The following is a 21,402-nucleotide window of genomic DNA, read 5'->3' as shown; positions in this document are numbered from 1 at the left end:
ATGGTAACCACTGGATACTTGTGAATGTCACCATGCACACACTTCACCCTCACCAATTTGGTTAGTTATGAACGTTGGTGGATCGAGGTTTGAGAACAACCTGTATCCACCAAATCTTGATGTGTATCCCCTTTTACTCTTACCGGTATCCGATATGGCCCTGCCTGATCGGGGGTGGCCTGTGGAGCGTCGGGGATCCGGACCAGTGTCCCCACCTCTGTCACTGGATACCGAACCTGACTGTGTCCGGCTTCCCCGCAGCTCCAGCAGACCGGCCCAAGTCTTCCTTCTGCACTCATGGAGGCAGTCTCGCCAACCTGGGGGGATAGCAGAGGGAGACAGGGGGAGTAGGAGGGACAGACAAGGGAAAGGGTCCTCTAGACCAGGGGTGGGGTTGGGCGGGGCTCCTCCCCACCTCCGAGGAGCTGGGTGGGACTGAGGGGGACAGGAGGGGGGAAACATGACACACAGGGGGTGGAGAGAGAGAAGAGAGAGGAGAGAGAGAAGAAAACACTGCTTCGCCGCCTCCTGGAAACTCCGCCATGTAGTCCTCTGCCAGCTGGACGGCCTCCTCCAGCGACACCGGGCAGTGGCACTGGACCCACTCAGCCATGCCTCGGGGAAGTTGGGAGACGAACTGTTCCAGTACCACCAGATCGACGACTTCTACAATCGCAGGGTGGGAGATGCAGACTGAATTGCAGTGTGAGCTCTCCCGTTCAAATGCAGTGTGAGCCCCAGCGCATTGGTCGCAGGCTCTCCTGTTTGAATCACAGTGTGGCCCCTCCCGTTCGATCACAATGCAGGCTCTCCCGTTCGAATTGCAGGGTGGGCTCTCCCATTCCCATGCAGTGTGAGATTTCATGTCATTCACTCCGTGAGCTCTCCTGTCCGAAATGCAGTATGAGCTCTCCCGTTCGAGTGCAGTGGTGGAGCAGTAATCTTAAGAGCCTTTAACATTTCCCGTTAGCCTTCGCATTGGCATTTCTTTCGCTCATGGTTAAAATGAGCCCAACACATAATAAATAGAGCCTGCTATAACCTCCAAAATAACCTTGTGCTTTCCTTACAGGTGTGGGTATACGTAATAAAGCCATGTGTGCCCCACTTGTTCTACCGCAGCAGCACCCCACTTGGTTCCGCTGCAGCAGTGCCCCACTTGATAATGTGCCGCAGCACCTGACCAGGCTTGATACTGCCACAGCAGCTCCCGCCTATGCTCGATACTGCCACAGCAGTACCCCTTTCGCTTTTGATACTGCCGCAGTAGTGCCCCGACATTACGAACATAATAAAGTCATGTTTTCATAACTAACCATTTGCTTCTCCTACAGACGCGTACAAACGTAATTGTCATGTTTTTCCAAACTAGCCTTTTAGTTCCCTTACAGCTGCGTACACAGAGTTATTTCTATTTTCTCCGCAGGTGCTTTCAATGTCTAAGTTCCATAATTTTATAGAAGTGCATCTACAGTAATGGAAACACAGCAGCGCTCCCATAGGAGCTCCTTCACTATGCCCCCAAATACTCAATCCACTGCCGCAGCAGTAGTTTAAACTCTGCTCCCGCAGGAGCACCCCCCCTTTTTACTATTCCATCTCCTCTACTCCATTGCCACAGCACTGCCTTAACTCTGCTCCCGCAGGAGGCCCACTTTTCTCTACTGCTGCAGCAGTGTTTTACCATGCATCCGCTAAAGACCTTTGTCTTTGCTTCACAGCATTACAGCTATGGTCACCATCTCCTTTATTTCAAGCACCATATTTCCCTGTCTCTGGGTAGACCATGGAATGAGGCTATCACCGCAAGTGAGTTGATCTGACAGTATACCTATGGTACAACTCCCTATCATCGTACACAGGTCCTTTAATCTAAACCTTCCACCCAGATCGGGCCCTTACGTGAGGCTACCTCCATAAGCTGGCTGATTAGATGCAGTATATCAATGGTACAGCCCCCTATAGCTGCATAAATGTCCTTCATCTAAACCTTCCACCCAGAGCAGGCCCTTGCGTGAGGTTGCCTCCACAAGCCTGCTGCTTCGATGCAGTTTACCAAAATCTAGCACTCCTGTTAGCCTTTGATTTGGTGTTTTTTTCACCCATTTTGGGGGGGTTAAACATTGCGCATAATAAACGGTTCTACTACAGCATTATTTGTCATGGTCACATACACGTGTAAGGATACAATCATCTATAAAGCATTCATGATTTATCCATGTGCTCGCTGTCCTATATTGTAAGCATCTTTTTGGAGGGGTAAATTTAGAGCTCGAGTTAAAGCTGCTTCCACGAGCCCCTCCACCGTGGACAGCAAGCCAAATAAGTTTAGCCTAAATAAGTAGTCTCTTTTCCTGTAAAAAAACTATTGAGAGGGTCATATTCAACCAGTTGTCTACTTTTCTCTCACAGAACAACCTACTCGACAGACATCAGTCTGGCTTCAAACAAAGGACACTCAACATAGACTGTCCTCTTGTCAGTAGCTGAAACCCTGCGACTGGCAAGAGCTAACTCCAAATCATCCGTCCTCATCCTCCTTGACTTGTCTGCATTTGATAAAGTGAACCACAAGATCCTCCTGACCATCCTCTCTGACCTGGGCATCACAGGAACTGTGCTTGGATGGTTTGAATGCAGCTCTACCTGTTGTTCCAGCCTGATGACCCTACTGTCTCAGCTCGTATCTCTGCCTGCCTCTCGGACATTTCAGATGAAGAAACGCCACCTTCAGCTCAACCTTGCCAAGACAAAACTCCTCATGATCCCAGCCAACCCATCTGTTGACCACAACCTCACAATTCATCTTGGTTCAACTACACTAACACCAACCAGAACAACTCAGAACCTGGGAGTGGTGGTAGATGACCAGCTTAATTTCACTGCACACATCTCATCAACTGCCTGGTCTTGCAGATTTGCACTCTACAACATCAGTAAAATCTGATGTTGTCTGAGTATGCTACACAGCTTTTGGTCCAAGCTCTGGTCATTTTAAGGCTGGCCTCCCAGCTAACACAATTAAGCTACTGGACCAGAATGCAGCAGCGCATCTGGTCTTCAATCAGTCAAAAAGGGCTCATGTCACCCCACACTTTATTTCACTTCACTGCATACCTGTAGATGCCCACATCAAAATCAAGTCTTTGACTCTGGCCTTCAGGACAGCCAATGGAACCGCACCCTCTTACTTCAATTCACTTCTCCAGGTGTATGCTCCAACTCGCTCTCTGTGACCTATGAATGAGTGGCACCTGGTGGTCCCATCACAAAGAGGCTCAAAGTCTATTTCACAACCATTCAGTAAATGTGCAAATACAGAAATGTGCTTGAATGTGTAAGTAATTTCAAAATAAATGTTATTATATGATTTCAAAATAAGGCAAAGCAAGGCAAGGCGAGGGAAGTTTATTTAGGCTATATAGCACATTTCATACACAATGACAATTCAAAGTGCTTTACATATAAATGATAAAGAAAATGCAAGATACAATTCATTTTAAAACCAATTAAGAACAAGAAATCAGAATAAAAAGTAAAAAAATGAATAAAAAAAGAGAGAAATAAAATGATACAGTGCAATCAGTAAGTGCAGCACAGTACTCAGTCAGTAAATTCACAGTTAAACAGAAGTGTTTTCAGTCTGGATTTGAATGTGGCAACTGTTGGAGCACATCTGACCTCTTCTGGAAGCTGGTTCCAGCTGCAGGTGGCATAATAGCTAAATGCTGTCTCACCTTGTTTTGACTGAACCCTCTGCATGTCTAACTGGCTTGATCCTAATGACCTGAGAGGTCTGTTAGGTTCATATTCAACAAGCATATCTGAAATATATTTAGGCCCTAGGCTATTGAGCGATTTATAAACAAGTAATAGTACTTTAAAATCAATTCTAAATGTAACTGGAAGCCAGTGTAAAGACCTGAGGACTGGAGTAATATGCCCTGATTTTTTGGTTCGGGTGAGAATCCTAGCAGCGGCATTCTGAATGAACTGCAGGTGTCTAATGGTCTTTTTGGGAAGGCCGGTGAGGAGTCCATTGTAGTAGTCCACCCTACTGGTGATAAATGCATGAACAATGTCTTGACTGGATACAAAACATCTAATTCTGGCTATATTTTTTAAATGATAGTAGGTTGATTTAGTTATTGCTTTGATGTGACTATTGAAACTAAGGTCTGACTCCAAAATGACACCAAGATTCCTCATTTGATTTTTTGTCTTTAGACTCTTGAAGTCAAGGTGTGTTCACCTCGGGAATTTCACCTTTGATGCCAAATACAATGACCTCTGTCTTGTAGTTGTTTAACTGAAGGAAGTTTTGGAACATTCGATTGTTAATTTCGTCAATGCACTGGCACAGAACGGCTATGGCAATTTGGTTATTTTTCATAATTTGGCCTAGTGGAAGCATATACAGGTTGAACAGGAGTGGTGCAAGAATTGAGCCTTGTTGGACTCCACATGTCATGGATGTCCACTCAGATTCATAGTTGCCTATGTTCACATAGTAGCCCCTCCCTTCTAGATAAGACCTGAACCAGCTGAGGACTGTCCCAGAGAGCCCTATCCAGTTTCCCAATCTGTCTAGGAGAATGTTGTGGTCAACAGTGTCAAAAGCAGCACTGAGGTCTAATAATACCAGCACTGATATTTTGCCTGAATCAGTATTTAGCCAAATATCATTAAGGATTTTAATGAGTGCCGTCTCTGTGCTATGATGCGGTTGGAAACCAGACTGGAAAGTAGCCATTAGAGTTTAAGAATTTATTCAGCTGATTGAAAACAACCTTTTCAATGATCTTGCCTATGAAAGGAAGTTTTGAAATTGGTCTGTAGTATTTCAATATCAAGTTATCTAGATTGCTCTTTTTAAGAAGGGGCTTGACAACTGCAGTTTTTAGGGACTACGGAAACGTGCGTGTGATACATTAACTATATCTAACAGATTTTTTTCCAGACAGTTAAATGCATTTTTAAAAATGATGTGGGGAGTGTGTCAAGACAGCAGGTTGATGTTTTAAGATGCCTAACTGTTTCTTTCAGGGTTTTGCCATCAATAAAAGCCATTATATTCTCTTAACTTTTCAAAGTTTATTCTATTCTCACTCTGTAATGGGGTCTGAGCGAGAATGTAGGAGCCAAAGGCGGCCGCCTATATCGCAGGTAGGATGGGCTGGCCCTGATCAATATTCTCATTTTTTTTTATAATTAGTGGGCAAATTACCCAGCAGCCCACCGGGTAAATACCCGAATGCCCCAATGGCCAGTCCGATATAATGTGAAGAATCTCAGTCTCTGTTTCAATGATATTTCTCCAGACTGATCTATTATTGTGATATATCATGTGTTTTAGATAACCCACCATGAAAAAACAAAAACAGCTGTGATTGGTCACTTTAAATGTCAGTCAGAAAATCTCTTCCTGTGTCTTTGGACAGAATAAATGTCAGTGTGGATCAGACTTTAGGCAGATGGTCAGAAGTGTGGCTACATAAGACCACTAATGTCACAATGTTTGCCGTGTGGTATTCACTGCAGTAACAATCATTTGTAAGAATAAAGCACATAAGCATCTGTGATGAGCTGTGCTTAAGAACTCCTGATGGTGTTCAGATGACTAATGAATGAGAGCCATTAGACTTTAATGATGTGTGCTGATATTGTCTTACCGTTGATCCAGCGCGCTTCAGGGTCATGCACGTGGAAATCGCTGCTGAAAAGATCCTCCACCGTCAGTTTGGTGTCACTACCGGGCAGCGTGTCCGCTGTCACAGACAAACACACATGCAGATAGACAAAAGCATCATAGGTATCAGTAATGGAGATGGTGACAGACATTACACAAGAAACATCAGACAGGGTAACTCTGCTTTCACTCGGCAGACTGTGTGCTGGTGACCTCATGCTTACAACTCTGAGCTACAGAAAAATTGCAAGTTTGGACGACATGACATGAACTTAAGAGAAGCTTAAGTCAACACTCCAGTGAATGATGATGAAATTGTCCCTGGTAAGACAAATTAAGATGTTTTACCTGGAGTCAGCAGGATCACAGACATGGTGATGAGAGAACAGACCACCAGTATGACCAGTAGAGCGATAGCAATCCCCTTCCAGTTCCTCTGAGGAGGACTCATGCCACCCAGATCCTTCAGCAAAGACAAACAAAAAGGTTTTCTTTCTTGAGTTGCTACTAAATTCTAAGGAATAAAAGGGTTAAAGGAACAGTAATTACTTTGTGCTTTTATTATTGACATCAGTAAAGCAGACAAACACATTGTGTTTACTGTTAGCCAAAAGTTCATGAGGAGTCCTGGAATCTGAATAATTCTGATGTTATAAATGTGGCATCTTCAGGACTAATCAGCTTAAGTCAATCTTTAAATAATGTGGTATAATACGAATAATGGAATATCCCTGTAGGGACAGTCACAATCATGATCCATCATCTCTCCATTGTCTTCAACTTCATTCTTAAAGGCAGGTCTCTACACAGTATATGACACTGAACAGCAGGTTGACCAGTATGTTTTTGGGGAAAACCATCAGCATTATAAAAAATTATCAATCACAGTTGAAGTGATGCCAGAGAAGACAATGAGAGCAAAACATCTTCACCACAATGCTTTGTTTATTCTCTTGATTATGCCATACTGTTGAGAAGAGGACTGGAGATCTGTCGTCATGTCCTCTGACTCTTTACACTGTGCGTTGCAGTGTTACACCACAAAGTGTTAAAAACACTGTACACGATCATTTCCCCTCATTGACAAGAGCAGTATTAGCCCAACTCTGAGGATATTGGTATAATATATATATATATATATATTTTTTTTAACCAAAATGCTGGGTGAGTCTGTTGGGTCGTTTAGTTGGGTTATTTTCACAATTTTGAGTAGTTGTTTTGTACCACTGCTGTTGTTAGCGAGCGGTTCAGTGTCACTGACAGTACAAACCATATGAACCCCCTCACAAATAACCCAAGCTGCTGGGTCAAAATAACCCACTGCTGGTTTATCTGTGCCAAATTGGATAAAACTTGATCAGTTTCAAATTTTGCCCAGCATATTGTCAATATGAGCTGACATGTTGCGTTAAATGTACAACCCATCTTGCTGGGCTAGCCTGACCCAATATGTGTTCTGTCAAATATTCACCCAGGCAGTTTTAGAAAGCAGCTAATGCATTCCTGTTTTCAGATTGCATTACAGCAAGAGTTTCTTTTACACTTTACAGCTTTCAGTGGATAACTGCACGGCTGCTATTAAAACACATTTCCTTGTATGGAGCTGAAATGAGTGCTCATAGAGCTCAACTGTTCATCGCCATCCATCAGATCTTTACTGCATGAACAAAAAACATTTTCGCAAAAGACAACTTGGAGCTCCACTAGTCTTCCTCTTATATTAGCACTACTGATAAATATGAGCAAAACAGGCTGTGGAAAAATTTCTCTGCTGTTCATCACACCAGGTATCCTAACAAGTTGTCCAGGGCCTTTGGAAGAAAAACAGCCACACAACATTTAAAATCCACCACCTTATTTTACAGGTACTTTTTTCATGACTATCTTTCAGTCTACACCATCTGACCACAGAACTGGGCCCATTGAAAGTGCCAGTAACATCTGGCAAACTGCAGGTGTTTGAGATTGTTGTTTGGCTACAAAATAGGCTTTTTTTTTCTTTTCAAAAAGTTTGTATATTTAGAGACCTTCTGATCCGAAGACCCAAATGACGTCTGCTGTTTTCCAGCTGTGATCCTCTGAGATTCTTTGAGCATTAAAATCGTCCCCCTAACTGTGTGTGGAGCCAATATAGACACACATCATCTGTCAGACTGATTGTTAACATCTCCAGTTGATTCAAACTTCTTAATTATCAACCTGATAGTAGAAATTGCCTTTTTTAACCATTGAACTGTTTTCTTTTAGCCAATTCATGATAAGCTTTTATGGCACATCATTACTGTATTCTCTGGTCTTTCCCATAGTGATGAATGACTATAGAAATTCAAACAGGAAGTCATGACTTACCACTGAAATGTTCCTTATCACTCGGGTGAACTTAAATATTTACAATATGAATGAGAGAATACTTCAGTTAGATTTTACTCATAACAATTTCTAAGGGTGCTAATAATTGTGGCATACATTGTTTAGAAAACAATTATTGAATTTATTACACATTTATTCTTTTCAATCGTTTTCCTTCAATTAAAGGTAAAATTTTTGTAGAAAATAGAAAATTTTACATAGCCTGTTTTGTTCATAGTGGAGGGCATTGTAGACCGTTCATTGTAATCTACATAGCTCAGATAAAAAAAATTCAGTAAGACGAGCTCATGTGTTGTGTGGTATAGAAGAGCTAAACAATCAGTACATGATATTGTAATATAAGTGCATTTAAAAGACAGTAAAGTTAAAATGGCGAGCTCTGCACACTTTGCTAGTTTTTAATACTTTTTGTGTTATAAACCGGTGAGATTCGATACACCCTGTTCCATAACTGTTCAAAAACTTGATCGATTCAAGGAATGCAAGAAACTCTTACATCAACGGAAGGTCGCTTTTGCACTGATGTTCCTGGCCAAATTGAGAACAGATACTAAGGATGGCCGCAAAGTATTTACTTGTCCCCAACAAGCATTGTCCTTCATAAAATCAATTGAATGAGTAAGTCATTGTGTGGCGCTCGCTTTGCAGCCAAGTGGACCTGACTCACTGAACATTCACTTGACCATCCGAGGAAACTGGGCGCCGCGTTTGTTTCTTTTTGTGCTGGTTCCACCTAGTGGCTGGAGTTTATTTTGTGGAATAACACTCCTTCGGGACAGTTGTGGATGAATCTGCATATTCTTTGTGCTTATGCCTCCTATTGGGTGGAGTTTCTTTTGTGGAATATTTTTTTGCAGGACATTGGAATGATTAGGTCATCTGCTGCACTCATGAAACAGCCGGCTGACTGAACATTCGTTTGACTGTCCAAGGAAACTGAAAGTTTTTGTGTGTGTGTGTGCTGGTTCCGCTGGAGGCTGGAGTTTGTTTTGGGGAGGAACACATCTTTGGGACAGTATGTAGATGAATCTACATGTTCTTTTGTTTATTCTGCCTATTGGCTGGAGTTTGTTTTATAGATTTTTTTCTGTTATGTAATTCTGTCTCACAAAATTTGTATAGAAGCACCAGATTTGAGAAATCCGACAGCAAAGTTGTCACAGGGGCTCTCGTAGGCATACATGGATGCCAGTTAGCGCTGTCGTGCGTGAGGTTAACGCGCACGTTTTTCTTTTTTCTGTTTGTTTGGTTTGGGGGGAAGTTCAGGGTTTGACTGTTGCACTAATGTTGGAATGTGGTCTTTATAATTTTGTTTTTGACACACAATCAATTTTTTTCTAAATAGATTTCAGGGGCAAAGGTTGATTTTGGCTAATATTTAACACTGATGATCAGGGCTTTTTTATAGATCTTGAAGGGACATTGCAAGCCGCTGGCACCCCTCATGATATAATATTGGGAGAAGACTTTAATCTTTTGATGGACTCAGTCCTTGTTCATAGTGAAGCAAAAGTGTGTAAGCCCCCTAGAGCAACATTGACACTTCTCAGGATGTGTAAAAATCTTGGTCTTGCAGATATATGGAGACTTTTGAACCCATCTGGTAAGGACTATACATTCTTTTCATCAGTCCATAAGATTTATTCTAGAATATATATTTTTTTTTATAAAAAAGTCCCTCATTTCATCTGTTGTTGATTGCTCAACCGGAAACATCTTAGTCTCAGATCATGCCCTGGTGAGTTTAGAGGTGTTGCCACATACGGAGAAAAATAAATCATATAGTTGGCACTTTAATGTATCCCTTTTGCAAAATCCTGATTTCCAATAAATGCTAAAGGCTGAAATCAATGTTTATATGGAGACCAACTGATCCTCAGTATCCTCTGTGGGCGTGGCTTGGGAGGCACTTACGGTGGTTCTTGGGGTCGGATCATACAATATGCCTCATTCATCAAAAAATCCAAAGCATGAGAACTCGTGGAGTTGGAAGGAAATATTAAAAGTGCAGAGGCAGAGCTGAAGCACCATATGTCATCTGATGGCCTCAGAGAATTGACCCGATTGAAATACAGATATAATTCTATTTTGTCACAGAAGGTGGAGTTTTGGTTATTCAGGGCAAGACAGTCATACTTTGAGTCAGGGGAGAAAGCAGGTAAGCTTTTGACTAGATATATAAAGCAGAGAGAGTCTCTTTCTATCATTCCCTCAGTGAAATCTGCTGGTGGTGAAATTTTTACCTCAGCCATTGATATTAATAATGCCTTTAAAGAGTTCTATATTGATCTTTATAGTTCCTCATCTTCGGCTACTGATGAAGATATTAGAAACTTTGTAGACCCATTAGATCTTCCTAAACTGAAGACTGAGCAAAAAAACTCTCTTGATTCTGAGATAACCTTGGAAGAGCTTGATGAGGTAATTAAGTCCCTACCTACTGGCAAGGCGCCGGGGCCAGATGGTTTTGCCGCAGACTTTTTTAGATCCTATGCTACAGAACTGGCTCCACTTTTGCTAGAAGTTTATACGGAATCATTAAAGAATGGAAAGTTTCCTCCAACCATGACACAAGCACGGATCAGTCTGATTCTTGAAAAGGACAAAGATCCAAGCGAGTGTAAAAGTTACCATCCAATCTCCCTGATCCAACTAGATGTAAAAATTTTGTCAAAATATTGGCTAATCGATTAAGTAAGGTTATGACATCTCTTATACATATAGATCAAGTGGGGTTTATTCGAGGCTGCAGCTCTTCTGATAACATTAGGCGTCTCATCAATATCATGTGGTCAGTAGCGAATGATCCGTCTCCGGTCGCTGCCATCTCACTTGACGCTGAAAAGGCGTTTGATATGGTAGAATGGGATTATTTTTTTACAATTTTGGAAATCCAATATTGGTTGGATTAAGTTACTTTATAGACACCCAGTAGCAGCAGAACAAACAAATGGATTCATTTCAGATTATTTTACTCTGGATAGGGGCACTCGGCAGGGTTGCCCTCTTTCCCTATTATTGTTCTGTCTTACCCTGGAACCATTAGCAACCGCGATAAAAAAGGAGGATGATTTTCCAGGGGTGGTTGCAGGAGGTGTGGCGCATAAGCTTCTGCTTTATGCAGATGATATTTTATTATTTGTCTCTGAACCTACTAGATCTATGCCTTGCCTCAACAGAATTATTAATTCCTTTTCCAAGTTCTCAGGATACAAAGTCAATTGGTCTAAATCTGAAACTTTGGCTCTGACAACGTACTGTCCAGTAAAGGCTTTCCAGCCGGGTGCTTTCCAGTGGCCCAAACAGGGCATTAAGTATTTGGGGATTTTATTCCCAGCAAATTTGTCTGATTTAGTTAGTGTTAATTTTGACCCTTTAATAAAAAGGTTTTCGAGTGATGTGGGCAGTTGGGCTTCATTACATTTATCTATGATTGGGAAGGTTAATGTTATTAAAATGAATTGTATTCCAAAATTTAACAACCTGCTACAGTCTCTCCCTGTAGATGTCCCCCATCCAGAGTAAAATAATCTGAAATTAATCCATTTGTTTGTACTGCCACTACTGGGTGTCTATAAAGTAACAATCCATCCAATAAACATATTCCCAAACCCATACATTTCCAAAATCTTAAAAAGATAATCCCATTCTACCATATCAAACGCCTTTTCAGCGTCAGGTGAGATGGCAGTGACCAGAATCTGATCATTCGCCACTGACCACATGATACTATTTTTGGGAATAGCATACACCCCCTAAAGCGGCAGATACTCTGGGAGAGGTGATTACTGCTTTTGGAAAAGGTCATGAGGCATCAGTGTATTACTCCCTGTTAATTCAGAGTCTGGGGGACGGAGATTTAACTTCTCTAAAGAGATTATGGGAGAAAGATTTAAATTTGGAATTGGAGAAGAGAGAGTGGGCTAGGATTCTAAAACATTTAAAGTCTGCATCTAGAGACACAAGGGTACACCTTATGCAATTCAAGATATTACATTGATTCTATTGGACCCCCTCTAGATTGTATAGGCTTGGTCTTAAAGACACACCCACCTGCTGGTGATGCCAATCAGAGGATGGAGACATAACCCATGTCTTTTGGGTGTGTTAAGATCCAGGAGTTTTAGTTGAAGGTTCAGAGTTTTGTGTGTGATGTATTGAGCACTCGGGTATCATTTTGCCCCAGACTTTATATTTTGGGCGATGGGGCGGTCATCAATGTTGAGAATAGACACATAAAGGGTTGGGTCCTAACCAGTGTCATGTTCGCCAGACAAATACTTTTAAGGGGATGGAGGTTGGCTGGAGCACCCGCATTTCAGGAGTGGTGCTCGGAGATGGGGAGGGTGGCGGCCTTTGAAGAAGGGTCATTTAGAAGACTGGGGAAGTTTAACTTGTTTGTGGAGAAATGGGGAAGATATCTGACATTTATGGATGTGTGATTATATATATATATATATATATTGTGTGTGTGTGTGTGTGTGTGTGTGTGTCTATATCATGTATGACCACTGGGATGTTGTTGGGGCCAGGGTGGGGTGGGGTTGGGGATTGGGAGGGGTAGTAGTGGGGTTAATGTTGATTCTATGTATATGTTTTGTTTTTCTATGTTCAAATATGTAAATCAATAAAAAAATGTTATCTGAATTTTTTTTTTTTTATCAAACATATAACTAAAAAAAAAAATTTAAAAAAAGAGCTAAAGATGAAAGAACAACATATTGTAACAAGTATGAGTGCCTGTACATGTGTATGAGAGAGAAGTGTGTGTGTGTCTGTACATGTGTATGAGAGAGAAGTGTGTGTGTGTCTGTACATGTGTATGAGAGAGAAGTGTGTGTGTGTCTGTACATGTGTTTGAGAGAGAAGTGTGTGTGTGTCTGTACATGTGTATGAGAGAGAAGTGTGTGTGTGTTTGTGTGTGTGTTATTTTTAGCTGGATAAGATGTTTAATGGCTGTTAGTTTTGACCTTGCTCAGGGCACATTTAGGATGGTCAAACGGACGAACACATTAGAACACGACTGGATCGGACAGAATGAGCAGCAGCTCTTGGGTTCCTTCACATGACATCATAAATAGTGTTTCTAAACGCAGTGACAGAAGAATATGTGCATGAAGCTCTCAAACACACTCAATGTAATACATTTAAATCAACATAAGCAATGTCATCTTGAAAAATGTGCAAAATGTTTGTAATGTGTATATAATTTAATGGTCTGGACAATGTCAGAATTATAAGACCGTTGACCTTTACAATTTATTACAACCCACAAAAATAGACAGTAAATCTAAATATTCAATGAAACATTAACAAATTGGATTGGGTAAAATATTTGTGTCCTATCTTTATTATTGTTATACAGGTTTCAGTACTAGAAAAAATTCTGCATTCTGGCATCAGAAGCAGATACAGTCAGTTTTATAATTTATCCCTTTCATAACCTACTAATAAAATATGGGACTTTAAATATCGCCCTGTTGAAAATAAACATTGAACCATAAACGTGATAATGATTCAGATTTATACAGTAATGATGGCACAATTAAAGCCATAAATCAGTAATGAAATCCATCATTATCTCATATTCCAGCGTCCAGACACAGAATTACAGTGACATTTCATCAGAGCGCAGTGCTGTTTTTAGAAAGATGTTTTACGGCTCCCTGCATCTGACATAATCATCCTATTGGGTGCTTTTATTTTCAAAACAAAACAGAGAAAATAATACACAAAAAACTATTCAAAATGAATCTGTTCTGCTGGAAATAATATTGCATTATGAATGTGATTGTCATTTTTCTAAAGGCATCATAATGTAAAATACATTGAATCCTCAGTCAGTGCTGTCCACTCTTATAAACACACAGATAAACAAACATCACTGCATTAACATCTGACATTCAAAACGATAAAAATATATTGCACTGATGTCATCCCAATTCTACATTGATTTATTTTATTATTAAAACAAAACAAGCATTTTAATGTAATGTGATTGAACTTAATTTAGTTTGTACAGCACTTTGTAAAAGTAGTCAGGTCTATCTCCAATTATTTTGTCCCACTCGTTGAACTATCTTACACTAAACATTATATTTAAGCACCAAAATCTAAAAGTACTTACATTTAACATTCAACACCTGTGTTGCAGATTTTCAACAGCTTTAAAGGGATAATTCGACCAAAAATGAAAATTCTCTCATCATTTACTCATCCTCATGCCATCCCAGATGTGTATGAATTTCTTTCTTCTGCTGAACACAAATGAAGATTTTTAGAAGAATATTTCAGGCTGTAGGCTCCTACAATACAAGTGAATGGGTGCCAAAATTTGAAGCTCCAAAGTCCACATAAGGGCAAAATAAAAGTACTCCAAATGACTCTGGTGGTTAAATCCATATATTCTGAAGTAATTTGATAGGCGTGTGTGAGAAACAGATCAAGATTTAAGTCCTTTTTTTACTATAAATTCTCCTCCCTGCCCAGTAGGTGGCGATATATATGAAGAATTTGAATCACCAAAAGAAGAAGAATGTGAAAGTTAAAGTGGAGATTGGCTGGGCAGGGAGGAGAATTTATAGTAAAAAGGACTTAAATCTTGATCTGTTTCTCACCCATGCCTATCAAATTGTTTCAGAATATATGGATTTAACCACCAGAGTCATTTGGAGTACTTTCATTTTGCCCTTATGTGCTTTTGTACCTTCAAAGTTCTGGTCACCATTCACTTGTATTGTATGGACCTACAGAGCCGAAATATTCTTCTAAAAATTTTCATTTGTTTTCAGCAGAAGAAAGAAAGTCTTACACATCTGGGATGACATGAGGGTGAGTAAATGATGACAGACTCTACAGAGACTTCAGCATTCACTTTGTGGCTTTGACTCATGTATCTCTGTAGATCTTACATCTCACACAGCACAGATGTCAATCAGATAACTTAACCTGAAACAAAAGTGTCTGAATGTCTGAGTAAAAAGTGATACAGACTTCACCATGAAAATACAAAGCTGCTCTTGCTGATAAAGGTGATATACAAAACATTTAAAACAATGTGCTCTCATGCATTTACAAAACATGAAGTTCTTTATGTTTGGTTAGGGAGTATATTTTCCAATATGCCAAAATATAGCCTCTAAAAATGCATAATCTCAAAATGAGTTTCATGCTTCGAAATAAAAATATTACAAGGGGAAACAAACGTTCGTGTGTCCTGTATGAGAGAATACACACACTGTACATGTGGTCTCATCATTACAACACTGCACTTCATCACAGTCATATAAACTGTACTTTTACTCATTGTGTTCTGAACATATCGACACTTTCATAGCTTCACATATTTCTGCCGTTTTATATTTCATGCACCAAAACAAGATTCCAACCACCTAACTAATGTTCTGATGGAGAAAAGCGAGCAGTGTTTCATTCTGATTTGGTGAAGAATTCACCAGCTGATACTCGCTCTGATGTCAGTGAAAGTCGCTTGATTGTGGACGTGGTGCGCGATCAATTACTCACCAGCAGATGAGAAAAATGCCTAAAATGTCGCACCGTGTTAATCTTGAAGGCTCATGCCAGCGGACAGGTGATGTACGGGCCCCAAATGACTGACTCATGATTTTATTGATTACATTGACCAAATGATGCGCGCGTGCACACCAGTAACAGCCTGCGTGAGAGACCAATCCTCATTAGAATCGTTGCGCACCGCTCGCAGCAATTGTTGCCAATAAAAATCAAAAGCTCATCATTCACGGGCTGACAGCTCCACGCGCCGCTCGAACAGATACTGCAGGTGTTGAAGGTGACAGAAATAAGACAGTAGAATCTTCTTTTATATTAATTTCTTTACAATCATTACATCATCGTTTCGGTATAATGGAGAGGGGGTAAAATCTTTCCGTGGCAGGGAGAGCTGCCACCGCCGCAGGCAGCTCTCACTCATCCTGCCACTGCTGCAGACAGCTTTCACTGGCTCTGTCACTGTTTTAAGCGTCTTCCTTGTGATCCATCACTGTTACCTGTGCCTCACTCTCGATCCGTCAGCACAGACAGCTCCAACTCGCATCGTCACCATTACTTGCGCCTCTCTTCCGATCCGCCACCATATACACACATGCGCATGTACTGTTTCCATACACTTGGATATTTAAAACATTTTGCACAAGAAAACTTGATCCAACCTCACAATGTACAGCAATATATGCATATGTGCAACTTGCACAACAGTAAAAAGAGATGTAGTTTACTATTTAGTTCTAGCTCACTGCGAATTGTAAATTGTCTGTATTGTTTTTCAGTGTTCTGTTGTTATTTGTACTAATACGTGTGTCTACTGGTCATGTATGTCATTGTCATATGTTAGGCCTACTTGCGGTTCAGAAGACACTGCCACACAGGAGAGAAATGATAATAAAAGCACTTCAACTTACAGATTTAAACTTAGGCTGCTGCAGAGTGCAGTAATAAAGTAACGGGGAGACAGTAAAGCTTAGTAAAAGTAGTAGTAATGAAAGTAAAACTTATTTACAATAAAACCCTACCATCCAGCGAGAATGCTTTGTATCCATGGTGTTTTTATTTTATTTTAATATTATTAAGAGCACTTAGATCATGCAATCAACTTCTCTTATCTGTCCCTCATTGTCACTGTAAAACTAAGGGTGGTTGGGCCTTCTCCGCTGCAGCTCCCAAACTTTGGAACAGCCTGCCCTTTCACGTGAGGTCTGCTCCTTCACTAGCTATTTTTAAATATGTTCTTAAATCTTATCTGTATTCTCTATCCTTTGATAATTCTTAGCTTAAGTCTTTTATGGTTTAGTTACACAGACTGTATTCTGTTTATTGCATGGTATATTTTGTATGCCGCATATTGTTTATTAATGTTGTATTATTAACTTGCATATTTTGCTCCTGGATTTTTTTTTTCTTGATATGTTTTATATTTTACTGTCCAGCACTTTGGTGCAACTCTGTTGATTTTAAATGTGCTCTAGAAATAAATCTTGACTTGACTTGACTACATCAACATGAATTCATAATCTTAAAAACGTTAATGAACAAAATAAGGTGTATTTAAATATTTAAGTTGCCTATATTAAGTTATTTTTCCATAATTTGGGTCATTGTCACTCAAAATGTTTGTACTGTCAGAGATTATTTAGTAGAGATGGGCCACTTGTATTAAAATGAATGGGAGGAATTGGAACGCTCAACCAAGAAGATCTGAGCACTCAACAGTCAACGGATGTACAAAGAAAGTCCTGCCTTACAGTTAAAAGTGCCAATCACTTTTTAGATACAGACATCACCTGTCAATCAACTCTAGAACGCGCATGCGCATTAGCTATACAAGCCGAAAAACTTGCGTTTGTGTTCTGTCAACGCAAAACACAGCTCCCACCTAGATCCATCAATGCCAAATGCAGCTCTCACAGGCAGTGCCACAGGCAGCTCTTACACACAATCCGTCAAAGCAAATCCGGGTGGCGGAGGACAAATCTCAGTTGCCTCCATGTCTGAGACCATCAATCTGCGCATCTTATCACATGGCTTGTTGAGTGTGTTACTGCGGAGACGTAGCGCGTGTGGAGGCTTCACGCTATTCTCCGCGGCATCCACGCACAAATCACCACACGCCCCACCGAGAGCGAGAATCACATTATAGCGACCATGAGGAGGTTACCCCATGTGAGTCTACCATCCCTAGCAACCGGGCCAGTTTGGTTGCTTAGGAGACCTGGCTGGAGTCACTCAGCACTCCAGGTGTGATAGTCAGCATCAATACTCGCTGAGCTACCCAGGCCCCCTGTGTGACGCAGAGGCAGCTGAACTTTAAGTAGTGGTTTCAGGGGAAAAGAAATATGATAAATATATCACATACAGTATCCTCCATATTTTTTATCTTTTTGTGTTTGGAGATTTGAATTGACGCAAAGCCTGGAGAACAGTGTATACATTCTGTATTAATAACAAAAAAAAAAAATAAACAAAAAAAAATTACATTCTACATAATGAACATAAAATACCAGTAAATTGTGTGCTGGAGCGTTTTAAAATTAATTTTGATTATCCTTCCTACTTATTTTTTCACATTCAAAAACATTTTGGATTGATATAAGTAGGCTTAAAGAGGCGCAAATAATAGACGGTGCGATGAGAGCTGCTTGTGACGGTGAGAGGTTAAGTTGCCGAATTCAGCCTTGTATGACGGTGGCAGGTCGAGTGACAGCTGCCTGTGGCGGTGGCAGGTCGATGTTACCCTTACAGAACGTGCTCGAGATCCATTTGCTTTGATTTTGTTCAAGAACATCTACCCGTTTCATCCATATTCGGACCGAGATGACACAGATATGAAATAAAACTCGCATACATATTTTTGTAATGGTTGTGTAATGTAGGTGAATGAAGAGAATAAAGCGCCTCCTCGCGCTTCCGTTACCTCGTCCTGCGGATTCGCTCTCTGGTTCTGCTGCTCTTTAGTGGCCGTCATGATTAAAACTCGCTTCAGACTCCACCGACTGAAGGAGAGAGCATAAAAATATCCAACCCAGATAATCTGATGGTGTATGCTTCCTCTGACGCCTTTTTCTGGATCACAGAATCGTTAAATCGGGACTCTGCGCGTGATCTCCGTCCGTGTCCGTTGAGGAGCGCGCGGAGCGTTATTGGCATTCCACCGCAGCAGCGCGCGAGCGTGATTGATAATTAGCGTTCGGATCGATGTGTTCAGATTCAGAAATCTGTCGAAATTCAACTGTCAGAAATTAAAAAATGGTGAAAAGAGACACGACGACGGACTGACGCTGCGCTCGAGGGGCGGGAGGATTCGTGTGATGACGCGTGAGCCCGTACCAGTCATAGAGCTCGCTTTTAGCACACAGATCTTATGGTTATTATTGAATGAGGGTCGATGTATTAAAAATGCGAATTCATACAGGTTTCAAGTGTATTTTAACTAATTTCTAACGTTTCTGTGAGGCTGTTATCAAGCGCGTGTAGCGCTGTCCATGGTGCTGATCGGTCCATTGACACACGCGCTTATCAATACTGTATGAGGAATCACATCTGTACTTTTTACAAGAACAAACACATGTGCATTTATGTCCGATGTTGCTGAATAATCATGTGAGGTAACATAATAGATGATATTGAATGAAGAGCAATTAGTGTGAAAATTACACACTAATTGGAGTGTACACATGCAGTAATTCATTCAACAGATTATGAGGGTTAATGAATGAAATTCTAGTTGAACTGTAACTAATCACTGCAACAGCAATTTAATGACAAGATGAAAACAGTGGTCCAGGTGTCCTGAATAATTTAAGAGTAACACACAAACACTCATGATCACATGCTAACCCAACCATCCCCTAAATTTAAAAGACAAACAGTGAATTTCAGTGTCTCCTCATGAAGATCCTAAAGGTTTTCTGTGTCCAAATTACAAGCTAATTAAAGTGTAAAAGCACATATTAGCAGAAATTAATGCAGAAATAGCCCAGATCAGTTTGTCCTTTTAAACTCAACTGAAGAAGAGCATGAGTAAATTTACTATAAATATGAGGTGTAAAGACGGACCTCTGACACTACAGCAGGTCAGAGGTCAAACGGAGACTAATTAAGACTGGACTGACAGCAGCTATTGAATATTAAGATTTAAATGATGCCAGATAGTGTTCATTTAGCAGGTGATGTTCTGCTACCCTAAAGACAAATAAAGCTTAAATAAGGATCACCAAAAACACTTCTACATGCAGAAACGACAGTTGTGATCACAATGATCACTCACAGCAGAGCCTTTGTGAAAAAGAGATTCCCTGACAATGAACCACCAAAACATCACAGCACTGATTGTGTGAAACATTAAAGGGATGTTGCAGGTTAAGCACATAACACGTAAATGTAATTTGTCAGCTAATTTCAATGTTTAGCTGCTGTTTAAAATGTTTTAGGATGTTTCTAACATAAGTATACAAAGAACTTGTTCATATAGTTCATAAACACATAGGATGATGTTTAGGCTTTTCTATAGCCTCTATATTCATGAGCTCCAAATTTAGCCAAGGTGATGACAACCTTGTGTGAGTGTGTGTGTGTGTGTGTGTGTGTGAGAGAGAGAGAGAGAGAGAGAGAGAGAGAGAGAGAGAGAGAAAGAGAGAGAAAGCTCACAGGGCCTTCTATGCCATAAAACAACAAGGTCCTATAGAGATATGTGTTAGAATTTGGTTAAAACCAACTTTATATTTCTTCTACACACAATGAAAATTCACAATTCTCCAAATTATCAGACTGTATCAATGAAACTAAAGATTGGATGGCCAGAAATGTTTTACAGGACTCAAGATGGCGCCGACTATGGCTGCTGCGATGTGAGCTCCAACACAACATTGTAGTGTTTTGTTTGTTTTGTTTACAGTTCTTATGTTTTTTTGTATTGGATGTTGTCTGCCTTATTGTCTACGACACCGGACTTCAAATTCCACAATGCCGACCTGCTGTTTACAAACACGCCAGCGGAGCCCTTAGTCTGGGCTGCACGGCCGCGGAAATGCAGGAGGAAAAGGGGAAACAGAGCCGGCGTTCTCATCAGAGTAAGACGTCACGCAAATCGACCCCCGCTACCCAGTATTCTACTGGCAAATGTTCAGTCTCTGAATAACAAGCTCTGCGAGCTGAAAGCGCGGATCTCTTTCCAATGAGGGACGAGGGACTGCTGCATTATCTGCCTAACAGAAACTTGGATGTCTGCTGAGATTCCAGATTCAGCCATTGAACCCGCGGGGTTCTCCGTGCGCCGAGCGGACAGAGCGAAAGACCTCTCAGGTAAAAGCAGAGGTGGTGGTGTATGTTTTATGATCAACAAATCCTGGTGTGATCAGAGGAACATACATTCTATCAAGTCTTTCTGCTCTCCTGATCTGGAATTTCTCATGCTTCTGTGTCAACCATTCTGGCTACCGAGGGAATTCACAGCGGTCATTATCACTGCTATGTACATCCCGCCACAAGCCGACAGAGACCAGGCACTCAAGGAACTGTATGGGAGTATAAGCAAGCAGGAAACCGCGCACCCTGAGGCCGCGTTCATTGTGACCGGGGACTTTAATAAAGCCAGTTTCAAATCAGTCGCACCAAAATACCACCAACACATTAGTTTTAACACACGAGAGGACTGGGTTTTGGACCATTGCTACTCTCCCTTCCGGGACAGCTACAAATCCCTCCCCCGCCCACCATTTGGCAAATCAGACCACTCTTCCATTCTGCTTCTGCCCGCTTACAGGCAGAAACTGAAACAGGAAGCACCCACCCTCAGAACGAGCCAGTGCTGG

The 21,402-nt window shown here is 40.9% G+C and overlaps 1 protein-coding gene across 3 annotated transcripts in view; it reads right to left on the bottom strand.

The window, feature by feature from the left end:
• Positions 1-21,402, bottom strand: part of LOC127448435 (inactive dipeptidyl peptidase 10-like) — a 102,420-nt gene that overhangs the window by 39,051 nt on the left and 41,967 nt on the right. For 2 of the 3 annotated variants that reach the window (XM_051710942.1, XM_051710943.1), the window contains 2 exons: positions 6,038-6,152; positions 5,673-5,768 (listed from right to left, as the gene is read on the bottom strand). In XM_051710942.1, coding sequence (XP_051566902.1) covers positions 5,673-5,768; positions 6,038-6,152 — 211 coding nt within the window. Of the gene's footprint in view, positions 1-5,672; positions 5,769-6,037; positions 6,153-18,506; positions 18,881-21,402 lie in introns of those variants that run through there. The other variant, XM_051710944.1, reaches the window with a different exon arrangement.

This window comes from Myxocyprinus asiaticus, chromosome 11 (genome assembly GCF_019703515.2).
Source record: "Myxocyprinus asiaticus isolate MX2 ecotype Aquarium Trade chromosome 11, UBuf_Myxa_2, whole genome shotgun sequence".
Lineage (NCBI taxonomy): Eukaryota > Metazoa > Chordata > Actinopteri > Cypriniformes > Catostomidae > Myxocyprinus > Myxocyprinus asiaticus.
This window is presented reverse-complemented; position numbering and strand designations above follow the sequence as displayed.